At 43.1% G+C, this 19,810-nt stretch overlaps 1 protein-coding gene across 4 annotated transcripts in view; it reads right to left on the bottom strand.

The window, feature by feature from the left end:
• Positions 1-1,923: 1,923 nt before the first annotated feature.
• Positions 1,924-19,810, bottom strand: part of TLR5 (toll like receptor 5) — a 53,344-nt gene continuing 35,457 nt past the window's right edge. For 3 of the 4 annotated variants that reach the window (XM_056568411.1, XM_056568413.1, XM_056568410.1), the window contains one exon: positions 1,924-10,205. In XM_056568411.1, coding sequence (XP_056424386.1) covers positions 7,601-10,205 — 2,605 coding nt within the window. In that variant the 3' untranslated portion in view covers positions 1,924-7,600. Of the gene's footprint in view, positions 10,206-14,739; positions 14,876-19,810 lie in introns of those variants that run through there. The other variant, XM_056568414.1, reaches the window with a different exon arrangement.

Genomic DNA, 19,810 nt, shown 5'->3' with positions numbered 1-19,810 from the left:
ACCATAGGAATATATTTCTCCAAAAGTTATTAATAATCGTCCCACTTCACTTTGAGTACAATAATAAAAAATCATGTAACCATGAGGACAGTTTTAATCATATTTACACACAGAATAAAGAGAATGTGTCATGTTTACCGTTAAGTGTACAACGTGAAAATGACACCCTCCAAAAGTTGCTAAATTGCGGTTTTCTTTTTAATCCCCCCTCCCCCCAAATAATATTTTTAGGTTTGGCCATGCATTTTATGGTAAATGAGTAATATCATTAAAAAGCACAATTAGAACTAGTCACTCAAAAAAACAAGCCCTCGCATGGGTCTGTGGATGGAAAGATGCACGCTGCCGCTTACTAGGCCAAAATGAAGACAAAGTGAAATTAACTTTTTTTTACAAATAGTTTTTATTTGCCATAAAGCAGCTGAAAAAAATAGAATGCAAATTTCTTTGGTCTATGTTATAGAATATCTACTAACATCTTTAAAAAAAACATAACTTTCCCTAAATTGCCCCATTCCATAGAGGAAACAGCCATTGTATTTACTGGACGAGCATTTATAGGTCATTCCTAGTGTGAAGTTCTGGCCCCAGTACACTCATTTGACCCTTTGAGAGTGAGGAGTTCACCCTATAGGGTTAACCACTAACCAGGCATGCTGCCTGTACTACTAGTAAAAATAGGTTTAACCCCTTGAGGAAGTGGGGTTGAGTGAAAACGCAACTCTCATCACTTGTATTCTGTAGGGTGGGATCTTTCATTTGGCAACACCATTAATGAGCTAAAGTGTATTCTGTAGGGTGGGGTCTCTCATTTGGTAGAGTCCAATACAAAGATTACCCGGCACAAGGGACCAAACATGTAACTACTGCAGCTGACAGACCGTTCCGGGACTCACATCAAAGGTAAGATATATGTCCAAATGGAGAAATGCAAAAGAATGGAGCACTCACCAGGTCCTTTATAGAGAAAACTTCTTTATTTCATCCAGACATAGTTGGCTTTCTTGTGGAGTGCGGGAGAGCGGACAGGAACAAGGGGAGTGGGATGGGCGACGGTCTGTATCACGCAGAAAGCGCTTCGTCAGGCCCCCCTCGAGGGGCCTGAAGAAGCGCTGTCTGCGTGATACGGACCGTCGCCCATCCCAGTCCCCCACTCCCCTTGTTCCTGTCCGCTCTCCCGCACTCCACAAGAAAGCCAACTATGTCTGGATGAAATAAAGAAGTTTTCTCTATAAAGGACCTGGTGAGTGCTCCATTCTTTAGCATTTCTCCATTTGGACATATCTCTCATTTGGTACCTCCATCAATAAGCCAGAGCAATGGGCAAACTTATATAGCAGGTATGTACAAGGTTTTAATATGGGCTGTGCCATACTTCATTTACCCTGTAGTGGCGCTGTGGGGGAGATGAGCACTCGTTGATGGGGTCTTCCTCAGGATTTATTATTAGTAGACCCTTCTATGAACCTCTTTAAAGGGGCGGTCCTATCTAGTCAATTGTTTTTTTCCAGCACTTCGGGCATGATTGCGACCATTGAAGGCGGGCTGGAAATTTGAGGTGGGGAAGATTGGCAATTTGCGTAACTCCCATTAACTTTAATCAGAGTTGCACATATAGCCTAGCCCCGTGAGCTATGCTATTTACATAATGCTCAGAAATACGTAAACAGCGTAGCTCTTGGGGATACACCATTTGCGCAACTCCCATTAAAGTCAATGGCATATTTGCAAATTGGGAAAGCTGAAAGCAATTTGTATAACTCCCATTGACTTTCATCAGAGTTGCGCAAATAGCGTAGCCCCGCAAGCTATGCTATTTACATAACTCCCATAGTTACCTAAACAGCGTAGCTCATAGGGCTACATCATTTGCGCAACTCTGATGAAAGTCAATGGGAGTTATACAAATTGCTATTTGGCTTTCCTGACCAGTTGACTAGATGCGGCAACCCCTTTAACAATTGATATAAAAGTTAAAGGGGTTGTCCATCATGGACAATCCCTTTTTTTGTTAGAAGAGTCTCATAAAGATAATCTGATCACATGGTGTCCCATTACTTACACCTCCAGTCATTGTCTGTAATCTGGGGGAAATAGATGAAAAGTGTAGATTTGTTTTCAGCAGCGCCTCCGCAGGGAAAATGAAAAATGACATAGTTCCAGTTTAAATCAATGGACTGCCTATGTAATGTGTGAACATGCTGGGTCCTCCAAAATGAGACTCATCCATTGTAGTTACCCTCTGCTCTGAATAGCAAATGTAGTTCCTGAACACCCCCCCCCCCCTCCCCCCAAATTTACATAATTATTTTTAGATGGTCCAGTAAACATGGCTGCCTCTGCTAAGGGATATGACAAATACATAATGATTAGTACATACAACACATACAAAAATGACAAATACATTATGACTTACACTAACACATACAAAGTGAGATAAAAAATAATGAGGTATTGAATACAGCAATAAAAAACAATAACATTTAAAGGGGTACGCCGCTACTCAGCATCTAGAACAAGCTGGAGCCGACGCCAGGAGTTCGTGACATCATAGCCCCACCTCCTCATTACGACACGCCCCACAATGCAAGTCTATGGGAGGGGGCGTGACGGGTCTATGACATCACGAGCTCCCGGCACCGGCTCCAGCGTTCGGAACAGTTTGTTCCAAACGCTGAGCAGTGGAGTGCCCCTTTAATATCCTTCAAACCCATGGAGTGAGACCGGTTCCCCGCTCCAATTTGAAAAACAGTGTTGTACAATTTCATACAATCGTTTTGAGAAGAGGGGGCAGGCAACAATATTGGTGTACCGAGGGGTAAAGGAATGCCCCCAGTGCCTCATTTACATATCAATAAAACTGATATTACAGAAGAACCATATTAAAGGTGCTATAAGGTAACGGCCCCTATTAGCATCAGGATACCATACCCTACTGTTAGTTTCCCCTTAAAAGAAGCACTCGAGGTAAATCATATACCCAATGCTATGTCAACTGCAGGGCCGGAGGGAGCGGTGTATGACACAGTACACAAAAGACAGACTCCCTGTTTCATGGTCTGATGTCCCACCCCCCAAGTCCACTTTAGGCATAAGTCCATGTTAACATGGCGGAATTTTTGTGGAATGTCTGGACAGAAAATCTCTGGCTGACACTCTGCAAACAATGAGTGCTGGCGCTAGGACCGCTCAAGAATACCTCATCTCCATAGACGGCAATGCATTTCCAAGCGGACTATGCAGAGGGAATTGACATGTCAAGGCCGGAATCGGGATTTCCACCGTGTGCATGGTGCAGCACAATCCCATTTAAAACAATGGGACTCTGCTGCAATGGAAGTTCCTAACAGAATTCTTTTGCCAGATTCCATTCAGGAATTCTGCCGTGTGAACATGACCTAAAAGAGGATAAGATTTCATTGGTCCCTTAAATGACTGTAGATATAATACTATTGCCATTCAGTCATCATATAAATTCCTCCAAATGCCCATATATCCTAATATCTGTATAGCAGCATGTGCTATTGTAACCACTGGACAGCCTCCAAATGTGGACTATAAAAATGATGATTTGGGCGCAATTTTTAGCACACCAAAAGCCACACCACTTTCCATGCAAAGCCACGCTGCCTTTTACGAAGGCAATTAAAGAAGAACTCCCATTGGTAAAAGCTTATCCCTATCCTAAGGATATGGGATAAGTGTCAGATTGCGGGGTCCGACCGATGGGACCACCGCGATCTCCCACACTGCTCCCCCCCCCCCTTTCTGTATGAAAATCTGCAGCTGACATGCCCCCTCCATGCAGCTCTATGGCAGAGCCGGAGATTCTCGAGTACAGTGCTGCGGCTCTCCCACAGAGCTGCATGGAGGGGGACGTGTTGGCTGCAGCTTAGTACTGTGGTCCACATTCAGGAGGAGTGGTAGGTTGCCATTCGGGAGATTTTGGGGGGGCTCCAGCAGTCAGACCCTCTGCGATCTGACACTTATCCCCTATCCTAAGGCGTTCTCCATTAATAAAGCTTGAAAGTATGTTATGAATGATCAGATTTTATGTGGGATTCTTCTGCACCATGCACATGGCGGAATTTCGGTGGCGAAAAAACCTCTTGCAGAAATTCCGATTCCAGCCTCCTCAGCAAGACATGTTAATCCTTTCTGCAGATTCTGCTCCAAAATGCATTGCCCTTTCCAGAATGTCTGCTCGGAAATTTCCTGCCGTTGTGTGAACATAGCCTCCAATGTTTGGGCACCTCGAATGTTTTGGCCACTTTAATGAAAAATGATTATAGTGCACCACGGTGCACAATGATCATTTTTCTAAATCACTTTCATTTTGAATTTAATGCCTTCTCCTCAAATCACACCATTTACGACAAAAAACATTCTTCTCCGTCTTCATAGCGCTCGTCTTCAGCATGAGACCTATCACCATAGAATCACATTACGCTGCACTGGTCTCACACTGAGCTGGACACAATTATAAGTGGTGGAGTGAAAAGAATAGATGCTCTGTAAAGATATTTTGGTGCCAAATTCAAAATGAAAGTGTTTTTTTTGGCTATTGTCCATTTTTCATAAAATTGCTTACAACATTGCAGGTACACTTTAAATGCATCAGTCACTCTGCAAAAACTCTTCAAGTCGAGGCAAATTAGGTCAATAAAAGGGGTTGTTCGGCAAAAGAAGTAACTGGTGTACGGTGTCAAAATGTATAATAAAGCAGAATGTTCAATATCAGCTTTGTAGTTTCCCTTGAAAGCTGTAATGTCACATCACAGGCTCTGAAAGCCAGTCGGGTCTGTCCCTGCTCCCCACCCCCCACCTTCCAACCCAGGACAAGACCAGGGATGTGAAGGGGGGAGGTAATGTACTGTGACTGAGCAGCTTTCTGCCTTATCTAATAAGCAGTAATATGGGCTCCCACCTTAGATCAGTGGTCTCTTCCCAGGCTGACAGTAGGAGCAAGGACAGAGCAGACTGTATTTAAAGTGACCTCACAGCTTACAAGGGAAACAACACAGCTGATATGAAAGATCTCTTAACTAATTGTAACACTGCTGTTGGGCAACCACCAGCGTACCATGTGCCCTGGGTCTTACCAGCACCATGCAACATTTTGGGTGCCATGTTCCTGCTGCATTTCCTGGTCTGATGTGTGTCTTGCTGCTCTGTCCACTAGGGGCCACGTGCCAGCACTGACTATTGTGACACTGTGGCAAGGAAAGGGTGTATTTCCCTTGCTCACCCTGGAGAATCCCCCACCTGTGGCCTAATTAATGAGGAAGCAGAAAGGGGAAGTGTGTTTAAAAAGAACACAGACACAATAGTTGTGGCTCTCCCTAGAAGACAGCAAGCTGGCTATAGGGGGAGGCCGGGGTCCTGCTGAGAAACACACAGCCCGAGCTGTGAGTGGCCCCAAAGAGTGATGTGGACGAGACACACAGCAAGAGGTTGCAAACGCTGTGTGTGAATAGTGAGTAGAAGGTTGCAGAAGACATAAGTTTAACTGGCCGGGAAAAGCCCACCAGTTGTTAGTCAGGGCATGCTGGATTGTTTAGTTTGTGACTAGACAGTCTAGGGTTTTGTTTGTTCCTGTTTTATTTATCCTGCAACCTGTCTAATAACGCTGGCAAGGAGCCAGACTTGCATAAAGTACTGTTGTTTGCCGCTTTATTGTGAGGAAATGTGTTCCGTGGCGGTGTCAAGGACGATCCCAGAGCTATCCCTCGGGAGGAATCCTTATACTCTGTTTTATAGGGCTGGCATGCACTCCCTAGTGGTTCCTCTTCCACTCCTTGGAAAGCACTCCAAGCAAGTTTGTTTGTTTGCTCATTCTGGAGTGTACCTGAACTGCTAAGGTCTCTGTAACCTGCCTTACCTAATACCTGTCTGTCTTCTGACCCCTGCCTGTTATTGGATTTGTCTTTTGCCTTGGACTCTGTATGTACTTTGTAAATAAACACCTTAATCAGCATTGCTGTGTCTGACTCTATCTATAGTGTCAGTTTTGCCCCATTCTGCCTGCCTGGCCAGCTGCCATTTGTGGCACAGAGGGACCACACCCGTGGGGCGTTACACTATGTCTAATAACATTATATTAGTAAGTTGTTATACTTTTTTTTGACACCATACACATGTTGTTTCCTTGGCTGGACAACCCATTTAAGTATCAGGTTACATCTGCTCACAAAAGTCAATGGGAAGGGAAGCATAGAGCAGACGGAGGGACACAGAAACAGAACTTCAGCTTGTAGTGAGTATATCTCATCACAGTGCTTGGTTCACAGCTAACACTACTCAGTACTGCTCTATAGTGTACTCTGTGATGCTTCTGCCGATGTGCTATAGAGCTATTGGAAAGCAGGATCCCCTCTTCTGCGTTTGTTCAGTGTAGACATGAGAGACATCATAGTGGTTAGTCTATACCCCCTAGCTCTGGGCCAACTAAACATTGGAAATGTAGCCAGTAGTGCAGTAACCTGGTCAGAAATGCCATTTACAAGTTATATAAAGGCCACATATAGTGCTCACTCTTAGACTTCCTTTTTGCACTGGGTTGTACACCAGACAACAGAGTGCTACTCCTCATCACATAACAGCTTAACCTTAAAATCACTTAAAAGTGCATGTATGCTTTAAATATAAGAGCAATTCCACATTTAATATCACTTTTTTTCAGGTCCCTTGTTAGCGCTGTGTGGAGAAAAACTTTGACATTCCTTTTATTCTTGAAGGAATCTTTTGTTGCTCCCTCTAGCTGCCAAAAAAAAGTGCCAACTAATACAAAATCCAGACCTGGCACATAAATTAGGTTTCGACTGATCATAAGTGTTATTCCCAATATCTATTGGGAGTGAGAGACAAGCTATGCTAGGTTCCCCTGATAGCAACTTACCTTTAGGTTCAACATAAGGGTCAGATTTACCAAAATCCAACATGGGGAGATTTAAGTTAAAGGGGTACTCTGCCTCTAAACATCTTATCCCCTATCCAAAGGATAGGGGATAAGATGTTTGATCGCGGGAATCCCACTGCTGGGGACCCCCGCGATCTCCTTCCTGCACCCGGCATTCTTTTAGAGCGTCGGGTGCAGCGCCGGAGGCTCGTGACATCACGGCCACTTCCCCTCAATGCAAGTCTAAGTTCGCTCCATGCATCGGATGCCTGGAGTGATGCAGCCAAGATAGGGGATAAGACGTCTAGGGGAGGAGTACCCCTTTAATGAAAGCCTACACAAGTACTGATAACTATAACACTGTGCCCTTTGGATGTGAAAGGGTAGGACAATATATATTGTATATAATGACTGAAATTGCTTCTCATATATTACAATTTATAAAATACTTTGAATTTTCGAGATATAGTTTATATATACAAATTCACATTTGGCAAACCCAACCATAATATCAATGTCCAATACTCCCATATTTCCTCTTGTGATGACTCTCTCAGTGGCCATACTGTGAAAGTAACATCAATGGGAGCATGGTCCAAAAGGTGGGCATCTAGAAAAGTATAACACTCCAAGACTGGAAACTCTCAGTTGTAGTATGTCCACATATGTAAAACGCGGGTTGATGAATTCAGTCATGGCCACTCAAGAAACACCTATCTGTTGTAGCTCTACCGCAGAACTTACTGTTCTGACTTTGACCTCCTTTTCTTTGACTTTTTCCTCTTGCAGTATCTTATAGGAAAGTCTACTTAAAAACCACTCAACATCCTGATCGTCTTCCGGCCACATCAAGTAATCACACCTCTGCATATATGCCCTGATGGGCTTATATTTCCTTAGTTGGTACTCTGATAGGGACCCCACCACAACCATGATAAGGACATTTTTGAGTTCTGTAAAATATCGACTTTGGGCATAATTGAAGGCTTCAACGCACCATCCGTCCCGCAGAAAATGCTTTGTGACAACACAAATGGTTTTCCTACTATTCCAAATGGAATCTCGAATATTCATAACATGATCTTCCCCTGGAATGAAATTTCGTTCCTCGAAACACAGATTAAAGCGGTTCCGGTCACTGTATTCAGAATCTAAGTTTTTGATAAAGACATTTTCAACCCATACAAAATCTTTTCTGGCATAACACAAATAAGCATCATATTTGGAAGTATTTTCCTCTTGAGGTTCCTCCTCGAGTACAGACTTTATCAGCCTCATGTAGAGTCCACAGAAAACCCCTCGGAAATGGTTGTATATAATCACTACTGTCATGAAAGTCGCAATGACAACAGACGAGAGCACAAATAGGGCAAACATGAGCGGTCCCAACACAGTAAGTTCATCGCAGACTGAAGAGTCAATATCATAAAGTGAGGTATATCTTAGGTCTTCGGGAAATGCGCAGTAAATGTCTTCCCGGTCACCTATTAAACTAGTATTCGTTGTATTCAGCCATATCAAAAATTTAAAAAGGGGGCATTGACAGATGAACTGATTATGTCGCAAGTCAATGGTTCCCAAGTGAAGAAACACATCTGGGTTGGGTGAAAACAGTTGGTTCCTGGATATATCCAAAGTGTGAACACTAACAGGTAAAATGTCTGGTGTGATGTTTGAGAGAAAGTTTGATGACAAGTTGAGAACTTGTAAGGATGTCAGGCCACTAAAAATTCTGTAAGGATAGAATCGAATATGGTTGCTCGAAAGTTGTAGAATTTGAAGAGCGTTGAGATTGTTAAACATCTCCAGACATTGGCCTTTTTCCCAAATCAGCTGAATCATGTTATCGGATAGGTCCAAGTAAAGGACTGAATTGTTTTTTGGAATACTAACGCTGTAGGTACAGATGGCCAGCCGATTCTTTCGTAGGGAGATGTTCTGAACGACAGCATTCTTAAGAAATGCCAAGAAATCAGCCAGATCTGTCAGCTGGTTCTCAGCAAAGTCAATGGTTAGGGCCTTCACTTTGGCAACATTAATTGAAAGAAGTTTATTTTGCTTCAAACCAATAAAAGCTACCAAAGGCAGAATATCACAAAATTCAAGACTTGCAATGGCATTGTTAGTTAAGTCTAAATACTCCAATTTTGGAAGGTTCCTAAAGGCATACCACTGTATTGGCCCAATATGATTGTTGTTTAGATGAATCTGTAGCACGTTTGGGATTCCTTCAAAAGCATCATTATATAATTCACCCAACAGGTTTAAGGACATATTGAGGTATTGTAAGCTTTGAAGGCCTTGGAAGGCATTATTTTCAATACGGTTTATCTTGTTTTCGGCAAGATTAAGAAGAAGCAGCTTAGAGAGTTTTCCAAATGAGTATGAGTGCAAGGTAAAAATGTATCCTTGTGAAATGTCAAAGATTGCAATGTCGCTGTTCTCAAGTCCAGCAAATGTGGAATTATCTGGATCCTTAAGGTTGCGGAAGCCAAAACCTTGTCCCATTGTGTGATGACTTAGTTTGAGGTGGAAGATTTTGGTGCCATTTAAAACATTGCACAATGCTTTTGTGGTCTGTTCATTGAATCCATTCCCACCCAGGTGAAGTGTATCGAACTCGATATTTCGAAAGGGATTCCCACAATGTTCCCAGTCGTTAACATTGGAGTAATACAGCCGATTGTACGATAAATCCAAAACTGTAATTTTTTTCTGTTGGAAACTGTGTAAATCTCCTTCACAAATTCTTGTTATTTTATTTTCCCTTAAATTTAATAATTCAAATCTGTATAAATTATAAAATTTAGGATGGGGTTTGAGATAGGTGATGTCATTGAATGAAAGGTCTAAGAATACCAAGTTGGTCAAATCATTGAAATAATTGTTTTCCAAAAAGGATCCATTCAGTTGATTGGAATATAAGACAAGGTTCTCAAGATATGATAGGCCGGTGAAGGCATCTTGATCGAGGACTAGAACTATATTAAAGGACAGATCCAGAGCAATCAGTTTAGGTAGATTCCTGAAACTATCCTTATGTACTGTCAACCTTCTAGTCCACTGACCATCCAGCTTCAGGACTTCCAAGTCTTGCAGTGGTGGAAATGATGTAGAATTTAATTCCAGAATGTAGTTTTGAGTTAAGATCAAAGATAAAATGTTCATTGGTACTTCAGGAATTTGAGTCAAATTACAATTGGAAAACAAGGCGGTACGTCCAATGGTCTTACAGTTCAGTTCATCCATCTCCTGGACGAAAGCACCAACGGTAAAGAGAAGCATCAGGAAACAAAGGACAGTGTTCCTAAAAACAAGAAAAAAAATATAGTGATGTGATGTTATATCGATAATATAGACAAATATGTAATCAATACAAAGGAAACTGCAGTTCAATGTTTCAAATTGCAAATAATTCAATGTTTTCAAATTTCAAATAATGGACTTGAGGAGAAGGAAACCTCTGTCTGAGTAACCTGTTTGCAGTTCTGGGTTAGTAAAGACTTCAGGAGAGAAGAATTTAAAGGGGGTACTCTGTTGGTAGACATCTTATCCCCTATCCAAAGGATAATGGATAAGATGTTTAGATGACTGATTGCGGGGGTCCGGCCGATGGGACCCCCACAATCTCCATACAGGCACCCAGCGTTCTGGAACAGGTTAGGAAAATAAGCACAGAACATTTCCCTTCTGTATAAAGTGTCTGGTCTCTTTAAAGGGGTACTCCGCTGCTCAGCATTTGGAACAAACTGTTCCGAAAGCTGGAGCCGGCACTCGTGATGTCATAACCCTGCCCCCTCATGATGTCACGCCCGCCCCCTCAATGCAAGTCCATGGGAGGGGACATGACATCCATCACGTCACGTCATGAGGGGCAGGACTATGACGTCACAAGCTCTCGTCGCCGGCTCCAGCGTTCAGAACAGATTGTTCCAAACGCTGAGCAGCAAAGTACCCCTTTAACCCTTTAAGGACCCAGCCATTTTACACCTTAGGACCCGGCCTTTTTTTGCACATCTGACCACTGTCAATTTAAGCATTAATAAATCTGGGATGCTTTTACCTTTCATTCTGATTCCGAGATTGTTTTTTTGTGACATATTCTACTTTAACATAGTGGTAAAATTTTGTGGTAACTTGCATCCTTTCTTGGTGAAAAATCCCCAAATTTGATGAAAAATAAAAAAATTTAGCATTTTTCTAACTTTGAAGCTCTCTGCTTGTAAGGAAAATGGATATTCCAAATATTTTTTTATTTTATTCACATATACAATATGTCTACTTTATGTATGCATCATAAAATTTACGAGTTTTTACTTTTGGAAGACACCAGAGCGCTTCAAAGTTCAGCAGCAATTTTCCAATTTTTCACAAAATTTTCAAACTCACAATTTTTCAGGGACCAGTTCAGGTTTGAAGTGGATTTGAAGGGTCTTCATATTAGAAATACCCCATAAAAGACCCCATCATAAAAACTGCACCCCCCAAAGTATTCAAAATGACATTCAGTCAGCGTTTTAACCCTTTAAGTGTTTCACAGGAATAGCAGCAAAGTGAAGGAGAAAATTCAAAATCTTCATTTTTTACACTCGCATTTTCTTGTAGACCCAATTTTTGAATTTTTACAAGGGGTAAAAGGAGAAAATTTATATTTGTATTTGTAGCCCAATTTCTCTCGAGTGAGCACATATGTCTATGTAAAGTGTTCGGCGGGCGCAGTAGAGGGCTCAGAAGTGAAGGAGCGACAAGGGGATTTTGGAGAGTACGTTTTTCAGAAATGGTTTTTGGGGGGCATGTTGCATTTAGGAAGCCCCTATGGTGCCAGAACAGCAAAAAAAAACACATGCCATACCATTTTGGAAACTAGACCCCTTGAGGAACATAACAAGGAATTAAGTGAGCCTTAATACCCCACAGGTGTTTCATGACTTTTGCATATGTAAAAAAATAATATTTTTTTTCACTAAAATGTATGTTTCCCCCCTAATTTTAATTTTTTGCAAGGGTTAATAGCAGAAAATACCCCCCAAAATTTGTAACCCCATCTCTTCTGAGTATGGGGGTACCCCATAAGTTGACCTGAAGTGCACTACGGGCGAACTACAATGCTCAGAAGAGAAGGAGTCATATTTGGCTTTTTGAGAGCAAATTTTGCTCGGGGGGCATGTCGCATTTAGGAAGCCCCTATGGTGCCAGAACAGCAAAAAAAAACCACATGGCATACCATTTTGGAAACTAGACCCCTTGAGGAACGTAACAAGGAATAAAGTGAGCTTTAATACCCCACAGGGGTTTCACGACTTTTGCATATGTAAAAAAATTCTAATAATTTTTCACTAAAATGTGTGCTTCCCCCCAAATTTCACATTTTTGCAAGGGTTAATAGCAGAAAAGACCCGCAAAAATGTGTAACCCCATCTCTTCTGAGTATGGAAATACCCCATGTGTGGACGTCAAGTGCTCTGCTGGCGCACTACAATGCTCAGAAGAGAAGGAGCGCCATTGAGCTTTTGGGAAAAAAATTGTTTGGAATGGAAGTCAGGGGCCATGTGCGTTTACAAAGCCCCCCGTCGTGCCAGAACAGTGGACCCCCCACATGTGACCCTATTTTGGAAACTACACCCCTCACAGAATTTAATAAGGGGTGCAGTGAGTATTTACACCCCACTGGCGTTTGACAGATCTTTGGAACAGTGGGCTGTGCAATTGAAATATTAAATTTTTCATTTTCATGGACCACTGTTCCAAAAATCTGTCAGACACTTGTGGGGCGTAAATGCTCACTGTACCCCTTATTACATTACGTGAGGGGTGTAGTTTCCAAAATGGGATCACATGTGGGTATTTATTTTTTTGCGTTTATGTCAGAACCGCTGTAAAATCAGCCACCCCTGTGCAAATCACCAATTTAGGCCTCAAATGTACATAGTGCACTCTCACTCCTGAGCCTTGTTGTGCGCCCGCAGAGCATTTTACGCCCACATATGGGGTATTTCTATACTCAGGAGAAATTGCGATACAAATTTTGGGGGTCTTTTTTTCCTTTTAACGCTTGTGAAAATAAAAAGTATAGGGCAACACCAGCATGTTAGTGTAAGTTTTTTTATTTTTTTACACTAACAAGATGGTGTCGCCCCAACTTTTCATAAGGGGTAAAAGGAGAAACAGCCCCCCAAAATTTGTAGTGCAATTTCTCCCGAGTACGGAGATACCCCATTTGGCCCTAAACTGTTTCCTTGAAATACGACAGGGCTCCGAAGTGAGAGAGCTCCATGCGCATTTACTAAATTAGGGACTAAATTAGGGATCGCATAGGGTGGACATAGGGGTATTCTACGCCAGTGATTCCCAAACAGGGTGCCTCCAGCTGTTGCCAAATTCCCAGCATGCCTGGACAGTCAGTGGCTGTACGGAAATGCTCGGAGTTGTTGTTTTGCAACAGCTGGAGGCTCCGTTTTGGAAACACTGCCATACAATACGGTTTAAATTAATATTGGGGGGGGGGCAGTGTAAGGGGGTGTATATGTAGTGTTTTACTCTTTATTATGTGTTAGTGTAGTGTTTTTAGTGTACATTCGCACTGGCGTGTAAAGGTGAGTTTCCCGCTAGGAGTTTGAGCTGCGGCGAAAGATTTGCCGCAGCCCAAACTTGAAGCAGGAAACTTACTGTAAACCTGCCTGTGTGAATGTACCCTGTACGTTCACATGGGGGGGCAAACCTACAGCTGTTTCAAAACTACAACTCCCAGCATGTACTGACAGACCGTGCATGCTGGGGGTTGTACTTTTGCAACAGCTGGAGACACACTGGTTGGAAAACCTTCAGTTAGGTTCTGTTACCTAACTCAGTATTTTCCTACCAGTCTGCCTCCAGCTGTTGCAAAACTACAACTCCCAGCATGTACTGATCACCAAAGGGCATGCTGGGAGATGTAGTTATGCAATAGCTGGAGGTACGCAACTACAACTCCCAGCATGCCGAGACAGCTGATTGCTGTTTGGATTTGCAAAGATCACTGCAAAGTGATCTCCAAACTGTGGTCCTCCAGCTGTTGCAAAATTACACTTCCCAGCATGCCCTGACAGCAGACAGTTGTTTGGGCATGCTAGGAGTTGTAGTTTTGCAAGATCTGGAGGGCTACAGTTAGAGACCACTGTATAATGGTCTCAAACTGTACCCTCCAGATGTTGCTAGGCAACTCACCAGCTTCCGTCGGATCCAGCCGCACGTCACCGCCGCCCGCCGATCTCCGTCGCCCGCAGCCTCCGTCGCCCGCCCGGATCGGTAAGTGGATCTTCGGCGCCGATCCCCGTCGTTTCCCCGTCCTGCCCCGCCTATTGTGGGAGGGCAGGATGGGGAAAATGAAAGTTAACCCCCCCGCCCCCGATCTGCTATTGGTGGTCGCGTCTAGACCACCAATAGCAGGGATAGGAGGGGTGGCATCCATGCCTCCTCACTCCTATCGCTTCAGGGGGATCCTGGGTGTCTTAGACACCCGCAATCCCCCTTACATTCCAGGTCACCGGGTCACTATAGACCCGTAATGACCCGGAATCGCCGGATCGATTTGCCGCGATCGCCGACATGGGGGGGTCTGATGACCCCCCTGGGCATTTGCACGGGATGCCTGCTGAATGATTTCAGCAGGCATCCCGGTCCGATCTCCGCCCGGCGGGGACCGGAACTGCCCATGCCGTAACTGTACGTCATGGGTCCTTAAGACCCAGGGTGTCGGGACGTAACGTTACGCCATGGGTCCTGAACGGATTAATTCCCCCCAATAATGCTTCCCTTAAAGCCGTTCATGGACGGACAGAAAATACAAGTAGTCAGTCTCCTACCGTATTCTAGCAAACACCGGAATGAAACAACATACAGCCGAGGATCAGTCATCTGGTGGTTTAAGACGTTTGCAGAGCTCCTGGCATTGTCCGGCTCCTTGATGATGCCATAGATGTGCCCGGCCTTTCATCACGACTCAGTAACATGTCACCACCTGCTTTGTGTTGGCTTCTCAGTCTCACTTTCCAGTTACCTACAAATCCTGCCAATTCACTTTGTCAAACATCCAAAACAGGGAACGATCACTGCTCTTATTGTCTGTCGTCTTTCACAGTGAGTGGCAGATGTGTCACAATAAAGGAGTCATCTAACCACAGGCTACATCCGCCGTACAGCGCTCTTAGAGAGGATAGACAAACATCATCTCCTCTGAGCAAATGTCATCTACATAAAAAACTAAATTATTTTTTGTTTGTTTATTTTTTAAGCCATTTCGATAGAACTGTGTGAGTTTTTGTTTTTATTCATACTGTTATGGGTAAAAAATATATAAAATATATATATATATATATATATATATATATATATATATATATATACACACCGTATTTTTCGTCCTATAGGATGCACCGGCGTATAAGACGCACCCAATCTTTAGGGGCAAAATCTAAAAAAATAAAGATTTTGAACCCAATAGTGGTCTTCAACCTGTGGACCTCCAGATGTTGCAAAACTACAACTCCCAGCATCTGGAGGTCCGCAGATTGAAGACCACTGCATAGGAGGTAATACTCACGTGTCCCTGCCGCTCCGGACCCGTCACCGCTGCCCTGGATGTCGCTCCATCGCTGTCGCCGTGTCCCCGTCGCTCCGGAACGTCTCTGCTGCCGGCCGGGTATCCTCGCTCTCTGTCGCCGCCATCACGTCGTTACGCACACCGACGCATGTACGCGACGATGTGATGATGAGGAAGGAGAGCGCCGGCCATACAGGGGATCCCTGAATGGAGAAGACACCGAGGAAGCAGGTAAGGTCCCTCCCAGTGTCCTGTAAGCACTAACCCGGCTATTCAGTCGGGCTGTTCGGGACCGCCGCGGTGAAATCGCGGCGGTCCCGAACAGCCCGACTGAACAGCCGGGTTAGTGTCACTTTCCCTCCAGACGCGGCGGTCAGCTTTGATCGCCGCGTCTGAAGGGTTAATACAGGGCATCACCACGATCGGTGATGTCCTGTATTAGCCGCGTGTCCCGGCCGTTGATGGCCGCAGGGACCGCCGCGATAGGGGTGAATTCGCCGTATAAGACGCACCGACTTTTTCCCCCCAGTTTTGGGGAAGAAAAAGTGCGTCTTATACGGCGAAAAATACGGTATATATATATATATATATATATATATATATATATATATATATGAACTGGCTCCAGAAAGTTAAACAGATTTGTAAATTAAATGTATATAGGTATAGTTGATAGAACAAAAGGACCAGTCCTCATGGTATATCAGGAATAAGAGATATAAAGTGATAGATTATAGTTAAAGGGTACCTCTCATCAAATAAACTTTTGATATATTTTAGATTAATGAATGTTGAATAACTTTCCAATAGCATGTTAATGGAAACTATGCTTCTTTCTATTGTATTTCTCCCGATCAGTCCTGTCAGCAAGCATTTCTGACTCATGCTGGAGTCCTAAACACTCAGAGCTGCCAGCCTGCTTTGTTCACAGCCAAACAGGCTGTGAACAAAGCAGGCTGGCAGCTCTGAGTGTTCTCCTTTGTGAACAAAGCAGACTGGCAGCTCGTAGTGTTTAGGACTCCAGCATGAGTCTGAAATGCTTGCTGCCAGGACTGGTAGGGAGACCCCTAGTGGTCATTTCTTCAAAGTGGAAAATTTAATAGAAAGAAGCAGATTTTTTAATAACATGCAATTGTAAAGTTATTCTGCATACATTAATCTATAATATATCAAAAGTTTTTTTGATGAGAGGTACCCTTTAAAGTATGATCCAGGTAGTAATAGTGGTAATTTATGAATATGGGTCACAAATGTATATTATATACATTATTGACCCATATTAATAAATTACCACTATTACTACCTGGATCATACTTTAATTATACTCTATGGGGGACATGTATGAAAGATTTTACCCCTGCTTTGTGTGTATTTTTTTGCGCAAAATTTTGCGCAAGCCCTTTTTTTTGCGCAATTTTTTTGCGCACGTTTTGGTAGAGCATGTCCTTCAGATGTGGCTGAATCAGGGTACCTTGGAGTGACATCTATAGTACGCATGGATTTATTAACTGCGTACATTTTTTTTACACCAAAAATTTTGCCGCAAGAGCTGTTTTTTTGCGCAAATATAAGCCATCTTGGACTTAACGTAGCAAGATGCTCTAAATCATCAATTCTATTTTCCAAAGAGTGGATTGAGGAGATTACTATATTTACCCGCAATTTATGAAGCTCATTGCACTTGATTGATAAATTTAGCACTTCTGCACATAATTTAGAATTCGGGAAAAGGGGTAAAATGCTTCTACCATACACAAATAATGATACATGTCCCCCTATCACTTTATATTTCTTATTCCTGATATACCTTGAGGACTGGTCCTTAATTGTTCTATCAACTATACCTATATACATTTATCTCTATAGACCCCTGGGTGAGGGTAACACCAGTTAACCTCAGGTATAGCTATCTTCTTCATTTCTGAGTGAGCTACACTATTTTTTTTTTTAGATTTGTAAATTACTTCTATTAAACAATCTTAATCCTTTCAGTACTTATGAGCTGCTGAAGTTGAGTTGTTCTTTTCTAAGTGCTCTCTGATGACACCTGTCTCAGGAACTGTCCAGAGCAGAAGCAAATCCCCATAGCAAACCTCTTCTAGTCTGTGCAGTTCCCTGAGACGAGCAGAGATGTCAGCAGAGAGCACTGTTGCCAGACAGAAAAGAACAACTCAACTTCAGCAGCTGATAATTATTGGAAGGATTAAGATTTTTTTAATAGAAGTAATTTAAAAATCTGTATAACTTTCTGGAGCCAGTTGATATATATATAAAAAAGTTTTTTCCTGGAATACCCCTTTAAATAAGTCTTTCAGAGACGTTACATTGCACAATTGTGGTTTTGCTGATTATAAGTAACACGCCCTGTACTCAAGCACAAAGTATTGTCTTTTGGGTGGTAGGTGACCCATCTGGTGACAACTCCTCGGCCTTTCCAGCTGTTTACAGTACAATCCTCTGGCATTTACAATACAAAGGTATGGTGCTTCCAGATGAATCTCTGGTTCTCACCTATCAGAGAATTATCTACCTTTATACCTATATACAACAAAGAGAAAAGAGACAGCACTGGATTCCTATGTTGTGTCCATAATTAGAGATGAGCGAACTTACAGTAAATTCCATTCGTCACGAACTTCTCGGCTCGGCAGTTGATGCCTTATCCTGCATAAATTAGTTCAGCCTTCAGGTGCTCCGGTGGGCTGGTAAAGGTGGATACAGTCCTAGGAAAGAGTCTCCTAGGACTGTAGCCACCTTTTCCAGCCCATCGGAGCACCGGAAAGCTGAACTAATTTATGCAGGAAAAGTCATCAACTGCCGAGCCGAGAAGTTCATGACGAATCGAATTTACTGTAAGTTCGCTCATCTCTATCCGTAATCATCCAGAAATACATACAACAGAAACTCCAGATTACAGCACCGAACAACGGAGACTCAGGATCTTAAAGGGGTACTCCGCTGCTCAGCATTTGGAACAAACTGTTCCGAGCGCTGGAGCGGGCCCCGTGACGCCATAGCCCTCATGAAGTCACGCCCCGCCCCCTCAATGCAAGTCTATGGGAGGGGGCGTGACAGCCGTCACGCCCCCTCCCATAGACTTGCATTGAGGGGGCGGGGCGTGATGTCATGAGGGGCCGGGGCTATGACATCACGAGCAGCCGGGCTCCAGCGCTCGGAATAGTTTGTTCAAAACTCTGAGCAGTGGAGTACCCCTTTAAAAGGAAGCTTGGAAAAGGCAGTTGCATGCCGAAACGTTGCACTATGGGGGGCTAATAAAAGACAGTCCTTTTAAAGGGGTACTCCCGAGGAAAACTTTTTTTTTTAAATCAACTGGTGCCAGAAAGATAAACAGATTTGTAAATTACTTCTATAAAAAAAATCTTAATCCTTCCAGTACTTTTTAGGGGCTGTATACTACAGAGGAAATGCTTTTCTTTTTGGACTTCTCTTCTGTCACGAGCACAGTGCTCTCTGCTGAACCTCTGCTGTCCATTTTAAGAACTGTCCAGAGCAGCATATGTTTGCCATGGGGATTTTCTCCTGCTCTGGACAGTTCCTAAAATGGATAGCAACAGAGGTCAACAGAGAGCACTGTGCTCGTGACAGAAGAAAAATCCAAAAAGAAAAGCATTTCCTCTGTAGCATACAGCCTTTAAAAAGTACTGGAAGGATTAAGTTTTTTTAATAGAAGTAATTTACAAATTTGTCTAACTTTCTGGCACCAGATGATTAAAAAAAAAAAAAATAAGTTGTCCTATACCTATTTATATAAACGCTGCACATTTTATGCTGCTCCAGATAACGGAGCGAAAGACAAGGTCCTGCACCACCACCACCAGGGGACATATTGGGGGAAACTACCTAATGGGGACCTCTACTTAATAAGAGGTTCACTGCCTAACTACTGGGGGCTTCTTCCTAAAAGGGAGGGTTCTCTACCTACCTACCGGGTGCTTCTACCTAATAGGGGTAAATTTGTAATTGGTATCTGTGGGTACTTGAAAAAGTATTGGTACCTGTACCCTTTTTTTTTTTTTTTAAATGGTATGAGAACATCTGTACTAGTCATTAAAAACATCTGCAGCATAAAATCCTCAGCATAGATGTATTGATATTTTATGGTAGGTACATGGGTATAGTTAGGCATTTATTGTTAAAAGGGGTACTCCGCTGCTCAGTGTTGGGAACAAACTGTTCCGAACGTTGGAGCCGGAAGCTCGTGATGTCATAGCCCCACCCCCTCATGACATCACACCCGCCCCTCAATGCAAGTCTATGGGAGGGGGCGTGAAACGCCCCCTCCCATAGACTTGCATTGAGGGGGCATGAAGCGA

Source organism: Hyla sarda, chromosome 3 (assembly GCF_029499605.1).
Source record: "Hyla sarda isolate aHylSar1 chromosome 3, aHylSar1.hap1, whole genome shotgun sequence".
Taxonomy (NCBI): Eukaryota; Metazoa; Chordata; class Amphibia; order Anura; family Hylidae; genus Hyla; species Hyla sarda.
Note: the sequence above shows the minus strand (reverse complement) of the source record. Positions and strands in the feature narration are given on the sequence as shown.